This window comes from Silurus meridionalis, chromosome 21 (assembly GCF_014805685.1).
Source record: "Silurus meridionalis isolate SWU-2019-XX chromosome 21, ASM1480568v1, whole genome shotgun sequence".
NCBI lineage: Eukaryota > Metazoa > Chordata > Actinopteri > Siluriformes > Siluridae > Silurus > Silurus meridionalis.
Genome location: NC_060904.1, coordinates 17734327 through 17760725, shown reverse-complemented (window position 1 = coordinate 17760725; position 26399 = coordinate 17734327). Strand labels below are relative to the sequence as shown.

Here is a 26399-nt window from a genome sequence, read left to right as displayed (position 1 = left end):
GCTGTTGGAGTTTCTGTAACCCCTGGTGCTGTTTCTCATTCTATTTCTCATTTAAACATTTTCTTCTCCAGTTTGTCTCCAAATACATTTTGTGCCTTGTTTATTAAAATCACTATTTACAATATAAATTCCACACCATGCACAACTTCTTTGGGCTCAGTGAGGTCATTAGGAAATGTGTACAATCGCTGTCTCGCTCTGGATGGAACTGGAATTGGATGTTATTTTGGTTACAGGTGTTTATAAGCTGAATATTCATTTAGAACGTACCTGACAAACTGTCACAAACTGTGATGTGGTATCAAAAAAGTTTGGAGACTCGATCTGTTTGCAAGAGACTTTGTTTCAATCACCTTTTAAAATAGTCCCCTTGCACAGTAATACGTTGCTGTCAGTGATCTTCTGCAATGTGTCCTGGAGGTCTTCTTTTCGAAGTGTGTCGAGCATCTTCTGCTACTGGTGCCGGATCTCCGCAACTGTGTCAAAATGGAGACCTTTGAGCTTCAGTCCACAGGAGGAAATTTCGGCTGCTCTGAAATCACACCTGAACTCCTTCTAGCCAATCACAATCCTCAATTCACAGTGACCAGGATATCAACACACAAACTTAAAGGAAAGAACGTGCTCAAATAGAGAACGTGGATTGTATCAAAATGAGAATTTATTGCATACAAGAATATGTTGGTATACATTTTGCATAATCCCGGTTATCTATTCAGAGTTGAATGTACAAACGTTAGCTTATCCTGAGCAACACGGCAGAAGGCGAGCGAGAGGAAGCACCTGATAGCGAGGCACTTCGCCACAAAAAACAAACAAAATGGTCAGAGCCGATTCCTCTGTCCTGAGCTGAGCCGAAAGCTCCGGTGCTTCAGTTCAGACCAAACTTCAAGAGCGTCCAGAGCAGACGCACCTCAGCATTCCAGGGTTCATCAGAACGCCAGCCAGCTCTGACATGAAGCCACATTTACACATGTACATGTTTACTTTTATAACATATTTATTACACAGTTCAGATTTATTGACTTTAGTGTTGCGTTTCTCAGTGAGCTTGTTGCCTTCGCTAATCAGACACGATGTGGATAAAATGAGCATCACTGTGAGATTTCATCAGACCCTCACGTTTGCATACTTGGTTCACAAAATGGCAGTGTGTGTTTCATTTATCTTGTGTAAAGTAAATTCACTGTATGACGTCAACGTGCATTAGTACCCTTTAGTGCTACACGTGGTTTTGGTACACAGAGTTGCAGTCATGGTTTCGTAGTCGTTTATCATTGCAGTGTTTATCTGATGCTAATAAAGGTATCGCTCCGTTCGAGGTAGAAAGCCGCAAAACACCGGCAGTGAAGGCATCGGCGTGGTTGTCGTTCTCGCCGCTGTCTTAGTTGAACTTCTGAAACGCAGAAACGAGTGCAGCATTTAGCCGATTTTTTTCAGCCTCACGCTCCGTATTGTGAAGAGTATTAAAGCCATACTAAAAGGGGTTTGACCTCATTTCTACACAGTACGTGTCCAGTGGAACTGTGATCACCATGAGCTTAAAGTTTGTCACAAGTTTTTCACTGTAAAATAATTTCAAAAATTGCACTTGTATGTAATGTAAAATAAGGGCAGGCGTTTAACACGTGCGTCAGAACAGCAGATGTAATCAGAAACGCACCAATTGCACTGCTCCCGATGTACACAGGACGATGTCTTTTGGGCACATTGACTTATGAGAGTCGGTGCTCCCTGTGACTGCACGTGCAGCCTCGTGCTGCCATCTGTTGGCATGGTACAAAACTAGTCTCAAAACTTTCTAAAACAACCTTGTAGATCAGGTTCTTTTGGTCCGAATCTTGACATTATTGTTGGGAGTCACGTGACAAAAAAACAATTAATCCAGAAGATATGAGAGGTGAAGCGTCTCATTCTGTTTATCATAATTTGTCCTTTAGAACTATAGTTAATGTTGGTGTATGTAGACGTGTCGGAGGATCTGCTTATTGAAAATGTAAGTTCTGATCAAAGGAACAAAATTAACTCAATGACTAAAATAAATATTCGTTGATTTTGATGAACCCAAAAAGTCCCAAAAATGATCTGATCTTCTCATCACTACAGCTGGTATGAAGAAGAGTCGTGAGGATCAGAAAGGCACTACAGGAAGTAGTTCTGGTTACTTTTACACCTTCCTATAAAAAGTTGCGCTATCCATACGCCATCGGAGCCATGCGACTTGTGCAAAAAAAAAAGTAAGACAGACGTCTAAAATCTACTGTGACGCATGATTTCTCTGTATATGGCATAGCTGAATCAAATATTCAGCTAAATATTAAAATAAAAAGAAACAACAATAATAAGAATATTCTGGTGTATCCTGCTCAAGTTAAACGTCTGCCCTTAGATTTTTTTCCTCGACTCAGGGATCTTTGTTGAAATTCTTGTCAGCGGTAATCACACAAAGACCTTGTAGAGGATTGTGGATATGAGATAAAAGAGAAAAGAAACACAGGAGTATCCCTGTAATCATTTCTCCCGTATGTGCAAACTTTGGGACTTTACTAGAAGTGTTACGCCACATGTTTGTGTCTTCGCTGAACTGAAAACAAGTTAAAAGAGTGTTCGGACCAGCCTCCGCCCCTTGGCCTTGATTCGTGGAAAAGTTGAGCTGGTCTCATTGTTCAGCGACGGCGATCCCAGTGGCGTGTTTCCTCCTCGTCTCCTTAACAGGAAGTCCACGCTGGCTGAGCTCATGGCGTAAAACACGTTTCCGGTGGCGGGTATTGTAAGCTCTGTCCGTCGGGAAGAAGAAAAAAAGGATTCATACTGCATTAACAAGCGGTGCGAAAGTTTCTGTACCTGCACACCACAGTTTCTTTATTATTACAGTGAACTGATAGCTGTAAAAGTGCTTGCAGGGTATTACAAATAATAAAATATACATTAAAAAATAAATCAGAAATCATTTTCTGGACATGAAAAATGTGAAAATAGTTTAGATGTCCACACTTAACCTTTATTTGTTCATTATTTCATATCCTCTCGATTATATTCAATATTTTCCCACTTTAGTCTACCACTTATACCAAAAATCACTGTTTAGAACCCAAACCTTATATAATTGCCCTTCGTTAGATCAGGTATAAAGACTTGCATGATGGAATTTTGTCTTGAGTAAAGTATAAGGACGCCTGACATTTCCAGCCGTTGTTCTTCACAGGTTTGGTCTCACATACTTGTGTATAATTTGGATGCAGTAGCATGAAATTTTGCCTTCACTTGAACTAGGAGACCCAAGGTCTGTTCCATCATGTACAAAACCAGCTCCTTGAATATATGCTTTACATGGGTTTGATTGGAAGATCTCCTGCAATAGAGCTCCAGCCGTATAAAACACGAATGTAAATGCTGACTGCACCGCAGGCGTCCTCACCTCACCTACATCAGGACCTGACTTTACTAACACCCAACGGTTTAAGAACATCCAGAGGAAGGAGTAACTGTTGGTGTTACCTTTTCCTTCAGGAAGCAGTTGGATGAGCTCATATTTGGAGGACTCTCGGGGATCTTGGTTGTGTTTCTCTAACGCTGAGCTGATCACTGAGGGACTTTTGTCATTGCTAGTAACCTGTGGAGAAAAAGAAAAGATTGACAATGTGGTACAATACAGACTCCAAGATTTGTGGTGTTTGATGTCTGACGTTTGACATTTGAAGCTACAGAAAGTTCTCTAAAAACAAAAAAGCTGTGTTTGCCTTATGCTAAAATGGTGGATCGATGTACAGTATCTCCTATTTAGTATTTATATTAGCCTCATATGCTCCAATAAAAAATACTAGAAGCTGGCACCAAATAAATAAAAATAAACTAATAAAAAAAGAGAATAACATCGGTCCCCATACAGAACCCTGTGGTACTACTACAGCAAAAACAGTTTATGTTACACCTCTAGCTATACGTGTTTTTTTTGTTAGATATATCAGCCCTGTATGTTAACGTCCACGCCAAGTCTGTGCTGATTGGCTACATTCAGTACCAGAATGCTTCGGTATAAATTCCCGTCCTGTAAATCCATCCGTATTTTGACGATTCGCATATCTGGCCCCGCCCCCGGTGCGTGATTAGATGGAGTGTTGCCGCACGATACGGAACGCCGGTGGGTTTTCGAGGTATTACTGCTGAGTGTTGTCATGATGGCGGGGGTAGGATCGTTGGGTGGAGGGACGACTCGACATCCAGACAGGAAACAGAAGGAGATTTCATGTGCTGAAAAATATAAAAAATATACGGTGGTGCAAATAAGCGGAACAATAATTATATTTCCTGTCATCGTATATACAGGCATTTGTGGTGTGAGGTAAGGTGAGGTGAGGGAAAATCAGAGAAAAAAGAGAAAAAACAGACAAAAAAGGGCAAAAAGAATCAGAAATCTCTTTTATCAAAAAAAAAAAAAATATTGAAAAAAGTGCTAGGAGGAGATGAGACGAAAATAGATGAGTGTAAATAACAGAAATTCTATCACGGCGCACATTGTACCTTGGCAAGCCTGGAGAGCAGATGATTGACAGGCGAATGGAATTCAAATATTCCATCAGCATCCATGCCTGAACCAGTCACAGCAGAAAGAGCGCTGATGGAGAAAGAGAAAAAGAGAAAACAAAACAATCCAATATGTAACATAGTGCAATCGGGGGGAGTTTTGTCGTGTTTTCTACAGGATTTACCCTGAACAAACAGAAGTTGCATGGACTTCCAAGACATGTTGCTCTAATGGCAGGAAGACCATGGAGCCCCAACAAACAAACAAACACACAGACACCTGCACTCATCCACACACCCACTTCACATACGTATATATACTGTATAGTTTATTCAATATGGTACTGTCACTGCTAAATTATTTACTGTAGTTTGTTAAATTATTAGCAAATTACAGTATATTACTGCATATTAATCACTATTCTTTAAGACAAATTTAATCTTTTGTTAGAGCTCCTGATATATGTGAGCTGGGTTGCCAGATTTGCATGACAAAAAAAAAAAAAGAAAAAAAGAAAAGAAAAGTTAAAAGACCAGTTCTCCCCGGATGCGTCTTTCACAATAAACAAACTATAACGTATAAAACAAAATTTCAAATGATGCACTGGATGTGTAAACAACATCCAAATCAGTAGTTAAAAACAGTGCACATGGCAACCCTGTCACTGCTGTCTATGCAACACACACACACAGGATGCTGAGTTAAAATGGAAATAATATCTCACAAATCCGGGCTCCATTCATTTCCTGTAGTTCAGTACACCGAGTGAAAGGTACAGCATTATGAGTCACACACATTACGAGTTCTCCACCCTTCCTGTGCGATCCTTCCTCAAACGCTGTCAAATAACGCAGACGAATGCACCTCTTCAGTGTCACTGAAATCGCACAATTACGGCAATACTGTACTTGCACACATCTCACAAAATGAGGTTTCTTACATAATAATGGTTACGATCAGGCTCAGCGCTTTTATTCCTGAGTGGGTAAGAGGGGGGAAAAGTGTGTAGGTGAATTATAACGTGTGTGTGTGTGTGTGTGTGTGTGTGTGTGTGTGTGTATATGTGTGTGATGCTTACTCAGGACACTCTGTGATAACCACGGTAGGATGTGAAAGACGTCCTGGACTCGGGTCAAACTGAGGCTCGATCTGATTGGACAGTCTGTAGCTGCATCAAAACAGTACACATGGCATTATTAATGTGTCTGACTCCCAGACCCTGCATACAACACAGTACAGGTATTTTTAATAATAACATTTTGCGTTTACTTGATCTTGGAAACCCAAATCTGTTCCAGCATGGCGATGCCCCTGTGCACAAAGCCACCTCCATAAAGATCTGGTTTACATGGTTTGGAGTGGAAGATCTCCTGCTATAGAGCTCTGATCTCAAAACTACTGAACACCTTTAGGGATGAATGTGAACGCTGACTGCACCCCAGGTCTCCTCACCTTCTCACCTACATCAGTACCTGACTTGACTAACACTGGCTGATGAACCACAAGCAAACTCCAAAATCTAATGAAGCTTCTTTCCAGGAGAGTGGAAGGATTTATATGAGAAAATTTGGACAAAATGTGGAATGCGATGCTTAAAAAGCACATACCATACTTATGACCAGGTGTCCACAAACTTTTGGTAATATGGCGTATTTAAAAGAAAAAATGCTCCAGCCATAGACAAGTGTTTAAACAATCAACAACCTGCACTGCTTTTAGCTCCGCCCACATGTCTTGAAGAAACAAAAGTGTGCACTCACGGTTTCCTTTGCATTGGTTTACATTTTTTATTTGAAGAAGCGTTTAGCACTCACCTTTCCTCCTCGCTCAGCATGGGGACGCTGTGGTACCAGTGCACAAACGACTCGTCCGTCCGGAAGTTGCTGTTTCTGCAGGACGACTGGAGGAGACGGATTTTGGCGAGAACCTCAAACTCCTTCAGGGATGAGAAAAAGGAGAAAAAAACGTTTCCAAACGTTTTTCGTTCACCAAGAAAAAAAAAGAACGGAAATAATAAAAAGAAACAAAAACTCACCCGGCGCCGTTTGTCGAAGTTGATGTAGCCGTTCTAAAAGCAAAAAAAGAAGTCTTTTATATTCATAAGCGTTTTCGTGACGGCGTGACGGTGTTTGTGGTGTGGATCTCACCTCCAGTCTGTCCTTGACAGCGGCGTCCAGCATGGTGAGGTCAGTCAGGAAAATGCCCAGGTACGGCACGGTGCCCTGAGCACTGGACTGCAGACACACACAGAAAAAAACCCCACACTTTATTACGTGAACTTGGAGGGACGAGAATTTCCCATTCCCTGAGATGATCACTCACCATATGTCTTCTGTTGTTGACTTTAGTGTCTACGTTGGATTTGGAAGTGCCTTCCTGAGCAACACAAAAGTGTATTAAACAAGGGGACATGTATGGTAAGGTGCATAGCTGATTTAACTCTCTACCCTGATTGGTCAGAAGGTCCATGAATATATACATATTAATGAATCAACAGATTAAAAATATGTCAATGTTTAAATGGAGAGCTTAGTGGTTAAGAGATTGTACTTTAGATCCGAAGGTCATGAGTTCAACTACCAGTCATATCAAGCTGCCACTCCTGGGCCCCTAAGGAAGGCCCTAAACCCTGTTTAGTCGTATGAATGAGATTATTGTAAGGATAAATGTTAAACATGTATGAAAGGAGTTCCCTGTGTCAGAGGTAAAGCGTAACTTTCTACAGGACAAATCAAATTTACGCTTTTTGTAGTTTCTAGATAACATGACAAACTGATAGAGAGAGAGAGAGAGAGAGAGAGAGAGAGAGAGAGAGAGAGAGAGAGGGTGGTAAAGGGAAGCTGGTGCTATTACATCATTTTTAGTTCCACAGCATTCAAAGTAACTGTAAGTGTTTATAAAAGTATGATGACACTTTACTGACACAAAACAATAATGTGTAATGATTGTCACATTGCTGCAGTATAATAGGAATAAAACACTCCACTGTGAGGAAAAAGATCATCCAGACTGGGGTGGGGTCACGGATTCTCAGCAGGGGTTCTGCTTGAACAATTAAAGAAGTCCACAGAGGGAAGTGAAACCAGAGTTCTGCTTTGTCACGTTGTCATTTAATGAATCGATACAGAAACTGAACCGGTATGCAGAAACGGGATGCACAGTCAGCATCAGAAGAACTAAAGCTCCTGACACATCAGGGTGCTTTTAAAACCACCTTCTTCACACACGTCAGCATTTCAAAGCATTGTCCCACATGAGCTGTGTGATTCACACGAAAAGACAAAACACCGCCTTCATCCGATCCCCGGGTTATTCATCAGCGCGTCTGTGTGTCACCTCGTACGCGCCGGACGTCTGCGAGATCTGCGCAAGTCGTGAATGCGAGCGTTTGTGTCTGTGTACAAGACTTACTTCTTTGAGAAGCTCTCGGCTCTGTGAGTAGTTGTCTTTCTCTGAGAAGATGGAGGCCAGTTCCTCGTAACGCTTTATCGCCTCCCTGCCAGTGTCATCACACACACACACACAGACACACACACACACACACACACACACACACACACACACACACACACACACACAGCTTTTAGTCGCCCTCTTTACAATAACTAGCACATTTCTGAATGTATGCATCTACACTATATGGGCAGACATTTGTGGACACCTGATCATAAGCTCTATATGTGCTATATTTCAACATCCCATTCATCATTTCGTCCTCCATTCTTCTGGAATGATGTTCCACTAGAGTTTTGTGGAGATTTGTGGAAAATCATTCATCCACAAGGTTGTTAGTACAGTGAGGTAGTGATGTAGGTGAGAAGGTGAGGAGGGGTTCTCAAAGGGGTTTAATTGAGTTGGAGCTCTATAGAAGGAGATCTTCCTCTCCAACCCATGGAAAGCAGATCTTCATGGAGCTGGTTTTTGTGCACAGGGACAGTGTCATGCTGGAACAGGTTTGGGTCTCCTAGTTCAAGTGAAGGGAAAATTTTATGCTCCAGCATTTATTGAAAGTCATCCTATAGAAATGTGTGCCATCAACTTTGTGGTAACAGTTTGGAAAAAAAAAACACATGGCTGGAAAATTCAGGTGTCCCAATACTTTTGTCTATACAGTGTTTAATATGTTTTATTAATGTTAAAGCTCATTACTCAGAATCTGATAGGAATTATCTCACAATTCAAAAAGCATGAGCGGACATTCAGCACCTTCTTTTATTATTATTATTATTATTATTATTATTATTATTATTATTATTATTATTATTTATAAATATTAAACTCAGTAATAAAATACTGAGAGTTTATATTCATTACATATCAGCAGAAAATAATGAAAAAGATATATTGATCAACCCTGGCATGTTTTATTTAGATTAATTTGAGTAATTAATTCATTTATAATTAATTAATATATTAACATTTCAAACGGAAAGTAATATATTTTCTTCACGGAAATCTCTAGCGTGACATTTCTATTTATTTATTTATAAACTAATCTTTTTTAAATAAATGCACTCCAATTAAAGGTGGGATTTTTCTCATATTTTCAGGTTGAGATTGATCTAACTAAGAGTAAAATGTACTGTTGTTCTACAAAGGGTGCCAATATTTCTGGTCCAAAGTGTCGTGTGGAGCCCTGGTGCATCTCCTGAGGGATTAATAGAATTTTTTTCCTCAGTCTCTTGTGTGAGGAGATGAGGGATGAGACACTCACCGGTCTGTCTCCTGCCACGTCTTTCTCAGTCTGTGGATGGGGTTACTCTGCAGCGCTGACACAATGGCGTACAGCGAGGAGAAGTTCTTCCTGATTCTGCAAGCCTGCTCAGAAGACACCAAAAAAAAAAAAAAAAAAGCTGATTTCTCCATTATGGAAAATTTTCAAAGCTGTACCTAGAACTAACGCAGTTTTTTTTGGTTGGAATTTCCTGATTCTTTTCACCCCTGGCATCATGCCAGTATGGTCACAACACACACACACACACACACACACACACACACACACACACACACACACACACATTAGTGGGTTAAATCTATACTTTTACACTCATAAAGTGCTGGAACCTCGGCTACGCTGATCCATTTCTCCAGAAGGCGTGTCCTCTGCTGGGTCTTCAGCTCCGTCTGCCACAGGCACGAGGCTGTAACGGCGTTGGCAAGGCGGTTAAACTGACGCACCGTGGCTCTGACTGACCAGCACATGCCCTCGTGGCCCTTCTTATCTCTCTGAGACCACAGTGAGCCCAGACAGTGATATGGCACCAGCTTCAGAAAGAGCTCCTACAGGATCACATTAATACTGTAAACACACTGGTAATAAACTGCCTTCATCTTACTTACAGTAATTACTGCACAGGCAATCATGAAGAAACCAGAACCTTCAGCATTACTCCATAATGAGATAATGAGATAATACTATACTGCCACTACTACTATTATCACTACTATCACTACTACTACTACTACTAATAACAATAATACTATCACCACTACTACTAATAATAATAATAATAATAACAATAATACTATCACCACTACTACTACTACTACTAATAATAATACTATCACTACTACTATCACTACTACTAATAATAACAATCTAATAATCTAATAATCTAATAATAACTACCATCACTACTACTACTTTTATTACTAGTATTACTGTTATTTCTACTACTACCACTATACTACTACTCTTCCTATTAACACTCACACACAATCACAACTACTAAAATAATAATAATAATAATAATAATAATAATAATAATAATAATAATAATAGAATTAAGAAGATAAAAGTCATTAAGAAAGTGAAGGAGGATACACCAGTCGATAAACAGAGGGTCTCACCGTCTCGATCTTGGTCAGCTGCTCAGCTATGATGCTGGAGGGAAAAGCCAGGATGTTGGTGGCATCGAATTGCGAAGGGTCGGGAGATGATGTTTGGAGAAAAGTGTTTGCAGCATCTGAAACACAGCGGGAAGGTTTACCCTCATGGATCACAAAACCAGACCGAAATAAACATTATACCTGTGTGTGTGTGTGTGTGTGTGTGTGTGTGTGTCTTAACCTGAAGTTGAGTTAGAAATCAGGGATTTGCCCCTGAGCTCCTCTGCGATGTTTAGCAGCCGACTTTTAACCTCTGACCCCGTCTGGTCTGGCATCAGGGACGCGAGGCGGAGCAGGCGTGAAGGGTCGGCCAGCGAGCGGAAGTCCTCTGGGTATTCGCTTAACCATGTGCTGTACACAGTGCACACTGCCCTGAACACAACACACACACACACACACACACACACACATTTTCTGTTTCTGAAAATAGTCCATCCTTTGTGGATTGGTATAATAATGAGAAATTGTGCAGATAAAGTTCATAGTTGGTAAAAGCGCTCACTTGTCGAAGGCGTGACGAGTGGGACTGCCGCTGTCTCCTGGAGGATTTGCCAACCTGCATAAAAAAAATAAAGAAATCAACTTCCATGCTTATATAAATGACACATTTTATAGATCTCTTCCTCCGAATCTGGTCTTTTACCTGTCCATCAAGATGTCCAGCACCCTCTCGGTGGTGGTGAAGGAGCGATAGGTGGAGAGGAAGATGGAGATGAAGGATGTGTCCTCCATGGAGAAGGAGTGGAGGAGGTGAAGGACCAGCTTCTCTTCTGTCCCGGCTTTTAAACACTGCGAACGCTGACATGATGCCTGGAATGAAACAGTGTGTGTGTGTGTGTGTGTGTGTGTGTGTGTGTGTGTGTGTGTGTGTGTACACAGCGTGTAAGTTCAGTGCCGCTCACGTTCATGCAGAAAACGTGAGTATTAAAAAAAAAGATTGATCTCAATGACAAAGTGAAGAATTAATAATTAATGATCAAAGCTAAACACGTTTCTTTCATGTCGTAGAAAACGTGAGACGTGTGAAGTTTTAGCATTATTTAGCAAAATAATAACTTTTTTCTTCCAAAACCTGCTGCGAATACGACGGCAAACGGATATGACAATGTTCGAATTTACAATGTGTTCAAGTACAAAGCGACGACGCAAAACCGGCAGATTTATTACAATGACGGTCATATATTTATATTTACGCTCACATGATCTTCACCTGATACGAATTCACAGGTCACCAAACTTTAGACGTAGTGTAGTGTGACTGCAGCATGAAGACGTGTGACCAAAATACAACATGAAGAAAAGCGCTGATTTGACCAGTGTGTTTTACACCGATCATAACTTAATGAGCACTAACAGGTGAAGTGAAGAACACTGATGATCTTCATCATGGCACCTGTTAATGTGTGGATTTATTTATCAGGCAGCAAGTGAACATTTTGTCCTCAAAGTTAATGTTGGAAGCAGGAAAAATGTGCAAGCGTAAGGATTTGAGAGATTTTGACAAATTGTGACGTCTAGACGTCTGGGTCAGAGCGTCTCCAAAACTGCAGCTCTTGTGGGATGTTCCTGGTCTGTAGTGGTCAGAATCTATCAAAAATGCTCCAAGGAAGGAACAGTGGTGAACCAGCGACAGGGTCATGGAGGACGAGGATCACTGATGCACGTGAGGAGCGAAGGCTGGTCCGTGTGGTCCGATCCAACTGACGAACTCCTGAGCTGCGTACATGAATAGATTGTATACGTGCATTCGGTTGCTGCCGTATTTGCAGCAGATCTCGGAAGAAAATCCATGTGCTTGAAGTGAACCTGTGATTGCAGCTTTAGTCGGATATTTGCTGGTGTATGATAATTGTTTCACCTGAGTATTGGGGTGTTGTGGCTTCACGATCACTGTGTAGATGATGCCGTCCTCCTCCTTCTCAGAAACGGTGGACTGAAACAGAGACAATAATGAATACACAACAACACTAACAATCATTCCAGACTAATGTGAACTGCAGTCAGTTCCGAAATTTCTCCAAGGTAACATTAAAGTCTGATCTATTATATGATATCTCTATCCCAATAACTTCTTGCTAAAAGCTAGTTAGCTAAGCTTGCTAGCTAAATCACTAGCTGACACTCGTGCACCCCTGGTCTTAAGATTGTCATGTGCCACATTTAGTCCACATTTGCTATTAAAATGAGCTCCACTCGTCTGGGAAGATGTTCCATTAGATTTTGTGGAGATTTCTAGAGATTCATTTATCCACAAGGGTGTTAATAAAGTCAGGTACTGATGTAGGTGAGAAGAGATATTTAGTGCATTGAGAGATATGAAGATATAGAATATATATTTCTTTCTGTTAGTTCATACAGTTATAAAAGAAAAGAAAAAAGATTTTAATAAAGAGTAATGAGGACTTACCAGGAGTGGACAGTACCAAGTGGTTTTCATGGAGGAGGCGTCGACCTGACAAACATTCATTACAAAAAAAAATCCACATAAAAAAAATGTTAAATTAACACAAATCCACAAAGTCATAATTCAGGATTAAAATATAATTTAGAGATTACTGTATATGTGTGTGTGTGTGTGTGTGTGTGTGTGTGTGTGTGTGTGTGTGTGAAAATGTGAAAATTTTTAAGCTAATCGATTAACAGAATCCAAACAGTTGTGTCTTTTAAACGAGCACAAATCGCATCCAAGTTTGTGTGTTTGCTTTAATAATTAAATAATAGTGGGCGGAGTCAATACTTATTTAAAATACGATATTACATTTGCACTAACAGGGTGATTTTTCCTTTACGTTACGAACAGACGCACATTCACGTCTACGCTTTTATTTTACATTCAAATTCCGCTTGCTAAAACAAATGCTGGATCCTGATTGGTCAAATAGTGTTAATTAATTTTCTATAGCAGTAGTTTTACCAGGTTTATTAAAGTGATGTGGTTCGCTCGTTTGTTTAATGTTTATTATATGGAAGGAGTCTCCAGTGTCAGAAGGTCGAGGTTGAGGTAAACTTCACATCTACTGGTATGTGTTTTCACCCAGGTGAGTGAATGGAGTTTGTTCAAGGTGTCATTCTTCAAAGTAATTTTACTTCATCGCATTATCACATTACAGACTGTTTTTTGTTTCTTACAGTAAATCAATTTTTTCTTTGAGATTTCTTTGATGTCTGAGATCATTTTTTTGTACTTCGACCATAGAATGTCTACTAACACACACACACACACACACACACACACACACACACACACACACACACATCATCCGGTTCATTTGAGTTCTATAGGCAATCCATTTGCTTTCACAACAACTGCCGTTTATAGCCACCAATGTCACAAAACTCTGACTACAACCTAAAGCGCGTCACAGAGTGACGACGCAACACTTTTATTCAAACAATTCCTTCTTTTACTCACAGGCGAGTAGGAACAATGGAAAGCTGTGCAGCATTTTTCATGAAGCCTCTTAGAATGGGTGTCATGTTATGGAAGGAAATGTAAATGTGCTGTGTGAACTGTTTTGCATTTTGCCTGCGGAGAACGAGGAAAAAAAGAAAAGAGGAGAACTATAGAAACGTGGTCATGTATTATTCGATGGTTATATTGAATTGCTTCGGGCCCTAGACAGGATTTTCCACTATGAACTATTCATGAGACTCAAGACATGACATCACACACACACACACACACACACACACACACACACACACACACACACACACACACACATGTACAAGCAATGAAAAGGTTTTCAGTACAATGTTATACACATATACAACACATGAACAATAATACAGCACTATACAAAATACTAAAATATATTACGGACATTAGATGCAATTTTGGGTTGCATAGCATCTAGAAAGGTTCTTCTTGGAACCTTTAACATTTGCCTTCACTCTCTTGAAGCCAAATGTTAAAGGTTCCAAGAAGAACCTTTCTAGATGCTAATTTTCTTTACCAATAAAAAAGAAAGAAAAATTATACCAGCTACAAAACCCTGTAATAATTTTTGCATATAACCCACCTTTAAATAGCCCTTATCTTCAGAGCAGTGTATTTTTGTCTATTGAAATGAAATAAGCAGAACCTTTTTTTTAAAAGATACAGTACTGAAACAATTATCCAACCAAAAAGAACATAGATTTTTTTCTAGATGTTCAGTACTCTATTAAAACTCTACTGTTGTCAAACAGAACCAGATACAAAGCCACTTAACTATCCAACTAACCCTTTAAAGAACCATGTTTCTCACAGTGGAGTAGAACCCTTTATTGGAAGCAACCGTTTGGAACCCCTTCAGAATCCAACCAACCCCTGAAGAACCCTTTTTAAAAAGTACCCAGTATAACCCTTTTTTCACAAGCTAACTTGCCTTAATTATCAAACAAGCCTTTACACACCCCGAGTATCCCCAGTACATTAATAAAGGTTCCTATTAAAACCAGTTATAAAGCCCCCAGTAGTGGGTGGTAAGGGCCAGTAAATCCTTCTCTGCTGGCCTAAACACTATCAGAAGCACTGACCTACAGTTACAACATAAATTCTTATATTTGTTCCATGAAATTGTATTTAATTTATTCTCTTCATGTGGTAGTGTTTCTCTCGGCTGCACTGCTTCCAGTACGTGTATGAGGATGTTAGATTTTTTGTCCAATCAGATTTCAGCCTCTATGTGCTGCCATGTCAATCTAATCTGCTCAGAGCCTTCAGAATCAGTACTGCTGGCCTTTTACCATCGTCTCCTTAATAAACAGCTCTGTTTCTTTAACCAATCGGATTTCATATTCTCCTCACAGGGCAGCTATCTGGCCCAGAATAGCGTCAGCATTTTTCCGTCCTCTGATTGGTTGGTCAGAGGGAAACTGTTACAGCCGAGTTTAACTGGTAAAACACGTGTGAAGCTCTGCACACGTTAATACATCTGAGTTAGACTTTTTTATGCCTACGGAGGAAGAGAAATTGATTTGGTCTCGGACATACTTAAAAATCCATCTTGAAGAAAAGCTAAACATCGTGAGGAGGTCGTCCAACCCCCTAGCTAGCGTGTCTCAGCCCAGGAAAGGGTTTGTTCTCCACTTCCAGACCAGTGAATACGAGCGGTACCACTGGATAACAGCCTCTGAGGGGCGCTGCACATTATAAGTCTGCGTCTCTGGTGAGTAGGTTAAATTTTATTAACATTTTTATGTTTTTGTCATGTTATTAGACAAATATTGATCCTAAACTGCTCTAGATTATGAAGTGCACAGTTACGGTTGTAGTGTAGAGGTTTGGAGCTTGCTTTAGTAAAATGGTTTTCACCCTCCATATGTGAAATGCCTCTCTCTCCGTAATGCCACGCATTGTTATATTGCATGTTTGTACAGTATTGAGGAACCAAATGCACGGCCCGCCATTGAAAGACCTTTAACTCCTAAAAAAGCATTTTTTTTTTACAAAATAGTGCATTTTTGTCTATTGGAAAAAGTCCATGTAGGAGAATTTTCCCTGCCTTGTTTTGGATGAACCCCTAAGGAACATCTGAGGAATGTTTTTTTTTTTTCCAGAGTGCATGTATGTTTTTCTTTCAGTACCTAAAGCCTGTCAGGCATTTCAGACTCTGTACTGTGAACTCTGTACTTTGGTCCTCCAGGTGTTCTTTATGAGCTCTTTGATCATTGTGTGTAACCTTTTTAAGTCACTTAAAAACTTCCTCCAGAGGAAATGAGAAGCTCCTTTAAATGAAAGCATCTAAATTGAAGCGAACTAAATTTACAAGTAAACATGAATAAATAAAAGAATAAAATAATGAAATGTGATGATACGTCTCTGGAAGCAAATGTTTCAGGACAGTGTTTTTGATTTGTTGACAATTAAAACAAAATTACAATAATTGTCTGGTGTATGTTAAATGTTTTCCCATTAACCGTCAGTGTGTTTGCAATAAAAAAGAATGAACATCCCATAATATATTCCCATCACAGCAATGTAAAAAGTGCAGTGCGGCTAAAGTCATAACGTTGTAATATGAATCTTTATTTGGTTCCCATGCAGATTTACAGTGTTGTGAAATCAGACTTATTCTACACAAACAATCCCAAATAAATTGTGAATGGAGCCAGAAAGAAAAATGATCAATGATCTTCAAAATACACAAGCTGCACGACATGTGTCAGAACATTTCTGTTCTTAGCGAGCAGTTTCTATAGACAAACATTAAAAAAAACGAGAAGATTACCTTACTAGCACAAGTCCAGGCTAGTGAAGATCTACCAACTTCCTGGAAATGACAAAAGCAACACGGCCTCCTTCGGAGCCTTATATCAGCTCAATAAATCTCGCTTATTCCTTTTTATATTGACTTTTCTCTCTGCTGGGAGGTCTTATTTTATTCTTTCACACACACACACACACACACACACACACACACACGCCCACAGAGGCAGCAATGTGGAGTTGCACAAACACACCTGAGCTTGTAGCTAAGACAACCCCCTGGGTTCACGTCATAAATGCACGCCCATCAGACACACACACACACACACACACACACACACCCTCCTCTGACTTCAGAGTAGATAAACCAGCCAGGCCAGAGCAACCCAGACACAAAAGCCAGATTATTCTTTTCAAGACAATAATTTTTTGCCGCCTTTTGACTTCACACTGATGTCCTCTGTAAGACGCTGATGCAGAAACGACGACGAGCTTCACTGTTCTCCATCTAAATCAAACCCTTTGATCGATTACAAGCCGACAGCGTCACCTCCCGCTTGTACGGTTTGAAAGCAAAGCCGGTTGAGCGGCACATATTGACACATCGGCCGTCTGTCTGGAGATCATTTGCATAAATGTGGTGTCTCTTTGAACATGATGTTTATGAAACTCTTCTGTAGGGTCACGTGAATGCGTCAGGTAGAACCCTATTACATATAATTTTAGTCAAATCAATACTTATTTAGGCGCTCCTTCCTTATTCACTGTGGTCATTCGGGTGCCACCCAGATGAGGATGGGTTTCCTGTTTAATCGGGTTCCTCTCGAGGTTTCTTCCTCATCCAATCTCAGGGAGTTTTTTCTTACCACAGTTACCACTTATTCCAAACGTATAAACTTATACATACTTTTTTGCACCAATTTATCTGTGTAAATTTGCTTTGAGACAATGTCTACTGTCAAAAGTGCTATACAAATTAAAATGAATTGAATACAGTTGAAGGAGTTACACAGATCAGATTTGATCTCATTAGCATGGAAAACAGGAAGTACAGTTCTACTGTAATTATTTAACTTTTCTTATAGCAGAGCATTTGGCAAACACGTTTATTTGCTTACTGGTATTTAATGTTTGACGTTTAACGTGGAAGGTCTGTGTAAAACGAGTTATTTCCTTCTTTTTCTGAGGTTATTGTAGTCAATGTACAGTTCTTCAATAACCCACACTTTGTCATGTTACTGGGGAACTCCTCTTTCCTGAGGACTTTCCTGTAACGGGAAACCTAACATAATTTCATGCCTACGGGTTTAAATAAATCGTTTTCATAGATGTTTAAAACACTTGACCGAAAATCTTCTTTCTATATTTAAATAAAATAGTGTTTAGAAAATCTGTTCATTAAATTTTTTATGTCAAAAAAAGTTACCAAACACTAAACTACATGAAATCTTCATCGCTTCTTGTAAAAAGTTGAAGATTCTAGCTGCAAAAAGAAAAGGGTTTTATTTCAAACCCCAAATGTTGAACATGGATAAATCCTGAGGCTAATTATTTATCTAGCTAGCTAGCAGACATTACAAGCTGCAGTTCTTTTATATAATCAGTATTAAAGCAATAGCAACCATGGAAATAAGAATATTCCTGCATTCATATCATTTATATGTTTCTGCAAAAAAATTATCTACAAAGAAAAATTATCAAGGAAAATGAAATAGCTATAGAAGACTAGCTAATGACTGAGACTAAATGCAAACCAGAGTGGGTCTTTTATACAGCTCAACAAAACAAAAAAGAGAGAGATGTGTCAGAAATCGCAATAATTTCTCTCAAATATCAGGCAAAAACTGTTTTACATAGTCTTTAGGTGAGCAAGTTAGCAAAAGTTAACAATATGGAAAGCTAGTGCCTAGCTAGCAATGCTTAGCTTTAAGTTTGTTTAATAAACAAGTGGCATGATTACAGTGACATTGGAACAAATAGGATTAAAAAAACATCAATCTTTTAGATATTGTATATGTGCTGGAAAAATAGGATATTAAGTGAAAGAAAAAGAACTGCGAGCCTAGCAAATGGCTGAAGCTAACAATCGAGCTAGCTAGCACCTAGCCTGTGGAGCTTTATAGCACAGTGAGAATGAAAAGCAGCAGAAATATTTATATGTTAATAAATTTCTAAAAAATAAGACCTTTTCTCTAATAGAGAGAGCTGTGGTATAGGAATTATAGAAAATGATGTGAAGGCAGATGAATATTTTTTCCCTTACAATTTATTAGCGAATAAAAATCCTCCACAGACTCAATGTAAGATTATGAGAATTTGCTGAAATTGGTTGTACTGCAGTAATAAAGTCATAATAAAACACCTAAGCCCATCTAGCATTACTTCTCCTGGTGTATTCTGGCTCGGGATTCTCGCTCGTAGGTCATCGAATTTTATCGATTTTAATCTAACAAGTGAATTTAGTTCATTCACACTGGGGATTTGTGAACCTTGATTGTACTCTACTGGATTTAACCCTTAAATCACACCTCATAAGCCTGATAATATACAATAAAAGCTGTGACATGAGAAACACAAAAGGTTCAGGAGAACAATAAAAGGCTGTCGAGACCCACACAGAGGTGTAGGTTTCACTCTGAGGTCTCCAGCCTTGAGTTCGTGTCCATGTCCTACTGTATCGTGTGATATTGAGAAGTCTACAGTATATTATTATACCGGTTTCTCTAAACTGGGACACGTTTTGTTGTTGGAGTTGTACTGTATCGAGTATGCTCTTTCCCTTCTTGTCCTGATTTTAGATTTCATTGTTTTGCTCTTTTTTTATTCACTTTTTATTTGTGAACGTTTATTGTGCCTGGATGATCAACATCGAATCATACACAAGGACCTGCATGGGCTGCTAACAATCATGAAGGTTGTGGATGGAGATGATGAGGACCGGCGTAAACCGCATTAATGTCAAGAGACACTAAAGAAACTTTTAGATTAATAAAAACTATTTTTTAAGGGAAGGGTTTTATAATATAGGAAGGCCCTTAATTAGATTTAATATATACACTTTTGAGTGTATTTTTTTTATTACTTAGTTACAACCTTGCAGCTGAACTTTAATGGCCCTTCTGATGTTTCTCTGTACTTCTTCGTCGTCTATTGTATGCTAACAGAACAGTAGTGGAGCCTGAATTCTCTCCGCCCCCACGCTGAATGGTATCATCCATTTTAAATGCACATTCTCCAAACACAATGGCAAAAAAAAAAGCCAGAAGCACGTCTGAAATGAAAAAATATCCTCCACGATATCCATCAGACTTGATCAGGCTGCACAACTGAGGAACACGTTCATTAAATGAATCAGAACGAGTCATTTAACTAAACAAATGATTTGAAAAAATTTGATTTTAATGACTTTTTAGCGATCGTGAATTAGGGGCGGGGCTACAAATACACAAATACAAATCTAATACACAGGTACATATAGAAGATTTATGAGCCGTGATCATCCAATAATCTGACGTGTTGTAATGAATTAACTTTTCAGATCACATATCAAACCAGTTTCATGTAGACAGGATTAGACTGCATTCATTATTGATTATAGCTTTAATCACTGTCATTAAAAAGTGACAAGATCCTTCTGTTTGCAGCTGATTTGACATTGTTTGTTTGTTTGCTTATTTATTGGCTTGTATGGTGGATTTCACCTTGAATAAGAGACCCACAGTGTTGAAACGGCCTTGTGCTGTCTGCCCCAGGTTACAGGAAGTGCATAATAAATTGTGGACAAACACAGGAAACAGGACATGTTGTTGTGTCATGCTGCCCATTTTCCCTCCCCCCTTTCTCTCTCTCTCTCTCTCTCTCTCTCTCTCTCTCTCTCTCTCTCTTTCTCTCTCTCTCTCTCTCTCTCTCTCTCTCACTCACACACACTCATAACACAGTCATGCACACTACTTTAGGAGTGTTTTGAACACCACAGATGTCTATTTGCAGATCCTCTCTCCATCCCTCCATGAATCCATCCTCATTGTCTTGCTTCCTGTTTCTTGAAGTTTTGCTTTGCTTTGTTCTCACTTTGAACTTTTCCCTGGTTTTTCTAGTCCAAGTTTCTCACTCCACGAATCCCTAAATCCTGATCCGGGTTTTTGCGACCACATTCTTTAATATTTAATCCCAGATTTGCATTTAAAATACCGTGAGGCCTCAGTTTTGGAAAAAAAAAGAGAGAGATGCAACATGGTGATGAAAAAACACCTCGAAATGGAGCATGAAGCATTGAACATAAGGTGTAGGGTCAAAGGTTAAAACTGCTAATAAGCTAATACACGCTAATAAGTCTGTAATGAAAGTTAATCATCTCTAAAGATCGTTGAATTATTTATTAATGGTAAGAAACGCTGATTAAGATATTACATTACTACATTATCATGCTGGATAAGGAGCTGGGTAATGTTTTTTTTTGTGTATATGCAAATTAAAAATAATGTTGAGACATTCTGCTGGTTTGGAATAAAAAAAAATAACTACCCATACCTACTCTTATTACAATTATTATTATTATTATTATTATTATTATTATCAGTACCTTTGGATGTTACTCAAAAAATCAAGTAGAAAAAGTAAATATTAAATATATATTGTGCTTTAATGACAACTTTCTCCATTCTAATGGTAACTTTATTACTCAATTTGATCCTTTCAAAATAAATACTATTTTTAAATCGTTAATAATTAAACTTAATGAAGCCGATTCCTTTTTCCTGATTTAAAAAGTAAGTAATTATACAGTACAAAGCCGTCAATAGTTTGAACCTAATAATGCATACACACAACCCGGTGCTCTCGCAGACGTGTCTGGAATAATGACCACCACCGAAGGACATTTTCTGAAGGACGTCCGTTAAATCAGCCTCTAATAAAGTTCCTGCAATGCCCTTTCCTCTGACATCATTTCATTTACCAGAATTGCGCACTCTGATGGTGACACGAAAGCTGAGAACACGCTCATCTAGGTCATCAGTGGCCTGTTTTTAGCCAAACCGGAGCTCTAGACGTGCACTTTAAACTTATACATCTGCTCTGGAGTTTTTATTTAAAGGTCTGTGCTGTGGTGCCGGATACAGTATCAGTGTGTTCACTGTTTGAGTCTCTGACTGTGTCATCTGAGTACGCTGCTCACAAAAGAGCCTCTGTATTCCACGCCGGAGTCCGTCGCTACAGACCCACGAGGCACAGTCACGTGACCTGACAGAGGGGAAATGGCCGTGGCAATGTCACCGCACCGAGTTAGTGTGACTTCTTTTTTTAGGTTGTAGAATCAAAGTGTTAAAGGGCTCTGAGCAGCGAAGGACTACAGAGACGCGAACCCAGAAGTTAGAGAGATTTGGTATTTTTTATGCTTATAGCCTTACATGCTAATTATACAGAATGAAGTTCTACAAAAAAAAGAAGTGTATCACGAATCATTCATAAATACAGTAGTTCACGGTTTAAAAACACTATAAAGATATAAATCTGGCATCAATACGTACCACAGGGTTTTTCTTAGTGTAATTTAATAAAATATATACACTTTGAAATAGGATTCTTTGCTAACGGCTAATTCCACCATATCAAACCATGTTTACTTGAACCTTTGCACCACAACATGGTTCTAAAGTCCTAAAAATCACCAAGATTTTACACAGACACGTGTAAAGAGTCCGCTATTGTGACACGTCTGAGGTGAATGTCGATGTTCCTGACACGTCTTTATTCTCTTTTCAGTGCAAGCATCAATGGCTATGTCTCAGCTAGCTAACATTCATATGACTGAGGTTCTCTGCTGGAGCTGTTGTTAGATCTTTGAAGCGTAATGTGAAAGCTTCCTTTGACTTTGTGAGCCATGTTTAAAAAAAAACGTACAATCTTTACCGTTTGTTAGCATTTTCGCATTGGATTTTTTTTACGCTAATAATATATGCAAATGAAAGTACAAGCAAATTTTTTTACATTTCCAGTTCGGTTCTAAGCAGTACAACTTACACTTTAGAAAAAAACTTGCGGGTTCTACTTTATTTCTTAATTTTTTCATTTATTTATTTATTTATTTATTTCTTAGAAACATTCTGAACAATAACTTAGCATTGCAAAGTCTTCTTTTCTGTTTTCTGTGTGTAAAACCGGACCTGAATATAACGGATATTATCAGCACATTTTCGTTTTTTCCATGATATCGCTGGTTTTTTAGGGTTATCACATCGATCCAGAGTTCGCCTGAGAACCCGGCAGCTGGGCTGTGAGCAGAAGGAGCAGCTTAGCTCGCTCAAGGCTCATTACAGCATAGAGCCATTAAAGAAAAGAGGCAACGGATGGCATATTGGAGAAAAAAAATCCTGTTAGGTTTCTGAAGCATGGAAGCTAACACCTGGCTGGACGGTGTTCTATATGGTTCGCGATCATTCTCGGAAAGTACCCTTGGAAATTCCTGTGCTCCCTCTGAAAGTGCAAGGTGTCCCTGAGGCTTTTCTGAAACCTGGCAACGGAGTTTCTGTTGCAACAAATGAAGGGAGCAGTTTGTGAACTGTGGGAAGTTTTTTTCTGAACCTGTGGTAATGGCACTTTTTTAAAAATACTCTGGATGTGGTTAAAGCGTGACTTTAAGTCCTGATATAGCGATCGTCTCGTTTTCACTGTAAGCTGCTTCATGTTTTTTTATACATGTAATAAATAAATACATTAAAGCAGCAAGCAGGTGTTTCTGTCCCTCAGTGATGATACATGTGCACTTTGTTTCGAAAGAAATCACATGAACGTCACAGAGACACAACAGTCACAAGCTGAGAGTGTGATCAAGTATTTGTGTCTGATCTGCTGGTGTATCCTTGGTGGTGAAACCACGTGAAACCTCTGCCCCCCAGCCCTGTACCCTGTTGGTCAGCTCTGCCTGATTTTTCCATAAAAGGAAACAAATACGGCATGTACGCAGTTTCAATAGATGGCATGTGATCGCTTTCTCATTGTATTAAAATGTCTTTAAATTCAGCAAACATCACACTGAAAGGTTACGAACCGCCGCTTTAAATGTGGACTAATTGTGGACTCTTCTAATCTGTGGACACCAAACTCAGTGTATTGCAAGATGACTAATAATCATGATAATGATGTTGATGAGAAGAAGGAACATCCTGGATGATAGACATGTGTGTCTCACCTGAGAGCAGGTACGTTCTCTGATATCCGTCTGCTTCGGGCACTGAGCAGGAGGATCGCCAGCATCCGGTTTGAGGGAACGGTATCCGATGAGAGGAACATCTTTTGACCCGACCTCTGGCAGCTCCACCCCGGCTGTCCTCATATTCCGGTGGAGCATGGTGCTAGCAGCTATGCCACAGAAACACACACACAATGGTCAGTCAGGAGAGCTTAGCTCATGCCTGTTAAGCCAACGGGGCATCGTGGATCATTTGTTTACACGATTTCCATTTCCCTACGGCGGTCAGCGAATTCATAATTTGAATTCCGACTCCTCCTTGTCTTTCCCTACTTCCTGCTGTGGCATTTTGATTACGGTGCAGATACGGATCGTCCAACGAGATAAGGACGCAGAGTTCTCTCCTAGGATCATGACCACACACTATATACATTCATTAGGCTTTTGTTTGCTTGTGACAGGTACTGACACAACACTCTATAAACCTGTACAGTCTCTAAAGAACATTTCTGACTTATCTCAACACATAACACCGTCTGTTCCTCATGTCTTCCTGTTTGCAAGCATTCATGCATGATTTGGCAGCACAAGTGTGTATCCTAAGTTACTGTAGTTCACACCCCAAGTGAATCTAATATCCTCTTTGCAGGCTCACACAGGTTCCTGCTGGGGAAGTTGATCTACAGTGTCAATTGTAAAGCGTTTATGGAAGAGTGATATCTACAACATGTCTGAAACTTCCTCAAAATGCAGCAATAAATTATTTTTATTATTGATTAAAAAAAGTGAAGGCATCATTCCATGATCACTTCTACAGCAGGCTGCCTGTAATGTCAATAAAGTCCAAGCAGAAAAAGGAAGAAGAGAAGAGAGAAGAAATACCTGCTAGTGTGGAAGCACTGAGTCCATAAGATGTTTCTTTATTTCAGCCCTGACTCTGAGGCTGCATATCTCCAACCTCCTGATCGGCTGGTGGTGAGTTATCGTGCGTCTGCAGCGGAGAAGTGAACGTCGTGTTAAACAGGACACACACGCACACACACACACACACACACACACCCTCCAGGCTGCTATGGTGACGGACCGCTTCCGGCTCCTGCGCGCTCGGTACCGGCCGCAAAATGAGCGCTGCGTGCGTTACGGTTTAAAATGTTCACGGTATGATAACCGAGCCTTAGGAAGTATCGCGGTTCCACGATATCATATTTACCTAAAAAATAATCGAAGGACAAAATTTTTACTTAATCTTTGTAAATAATTTTTACGCATCAACAACGTGTGGTTTGGTTGTGGTCATCAGCGGCACGGACTTCTGTGCGTTATTATGAATTATAACGTTATAGAGAGCTGTAATAGCGGTTAATCACAGCGCAAACAAACTGGTGTTTTTCTGTGTTACACCACATGATGTGACGCAACATGAGGAGCAGAAAAAAACACAACTGGCTTTGATATGGAGTTTAGACTCAAATAACCACATGGGACCTACATCAGTTTTCTTCTTGATTTCTTCTCTATATAAAGATATTTAAAAACGAATGATGCATTTTTGACATTTTATATGCTAAAATGGATGCATTGTGAACAAGTTCTCATGAAAACTTTAAAAGAATAACAAAATATTGCAGTTTTTTTTTTTTTTTTAATACATATCCTCCTTATTGAGTTCTTACCTCAATCCAGTGTGAAGATCAGGCCTTCTTGTTGTGTGTTAATCCTTCATTTCACCACAATCCTAATAACATTAGGAGTAAAAACACAGTGAAAACTAAAATGAACTAAAGAAATCAATCCATTATTTAAAACCTTATTGAATTTTCTAACTTCTCTGAGACACTACACACTCACAACCAAAGCCCTTGTCTGACTTCATGACAGGCCGGTTTACCAGCATTATACAAAACCCTTTCAGGCCCGGCCTGCTATTGTACTTCTGACATCACGGCTTGTCTTCAAGCATCTTATTGCTGTTAAAGGTTATAAAAATCTCTATAAACAAGTTTCACAGCGAGCAGTGGTGCAGATCTTTTCACTGCTTATAATGGAGGGTGGAACCGGAAGATACTGTTTCATATTTACAAACAGGATAAAGAACCCTGTAAATCCCCAGCAACAGTGTGTTCAGTTCCTCCGATACTTCAGTAATTACAGCAGCAGTGTATCATTTTATAATTACACTTCAACATGTTTTCTATTTTTACCAACACCCTAGAGGGAATTCTTTTCTGGCACATAGGGACACACTTTGGAGAGCACTTTAACATGTTTTTTATATGTAGGATCAACATCGAGAACAATTCAACATGATTTCTATATGAAGGGACACTTTAACATGCTTTCTAACACATCGAGACATCCTAGAGGGCATTGTGATAGCTTTTCTACTGTCTAAAAACACCAAAAGCACTTCAGAAACGTGTTCTAACGTATAGCTGCAGCACGTTGAGATGTTTTCTAGGTATATAGCGCCACCTAGAGGGCACCTTATCACATGTTTCCGCATGTATGGGGGTCTCCTTGAGGGCAGTTTATAACATCTGTTAGCATGTGCAGGTAGGAGCATCAGAAAGGGCATTAATTTAAAGGCAGTAATATGGAATCTT

At 39.5% G+C, this 26399-nt stretch overlaps 1 protein-coding gene across 1 annotated transcript; it reads right to left on the bottom strand.

Annotated features, from left to right (window-relative positions):
- Positions 1–649: 649 nt before the first annotated feature.
- Positions 650–25827, bottom strand: rgl2 (ral guanine nucleotide dissociation stimulator-like 2). Its single transcript, XM_046877601.1, is given in 23 exon segments — positions 650–1396; positions 2614–2777; positions 3499–3613; positions 4022–4206; positions 4209–4251; positions 4522–4615; positions 5604–5693; positions 6340–6461; positions 6561–6593; positions 6673–6759; positions 6848–6901; positions 7937–8021; positions 9240–9343; positions 9590–9805; positions 10376–10491; positions 10596–10786; positions 10917–10970; positions 11058–11224; positions 12273–12347; positions 12822–12866; positions 23797–23966; positions 24679–24787; positions 25470–25827. Coding segments are annotated over 21 exon segments (2211 nt in total). The 5' UTR covers positions 23956–23966; positions 24679–24787; positions 25470–25827; the 3' UTR covers positions 650–1384.
- Between the last annotated feature and the right edge of the window lie 572 nt (positions 25828–26399).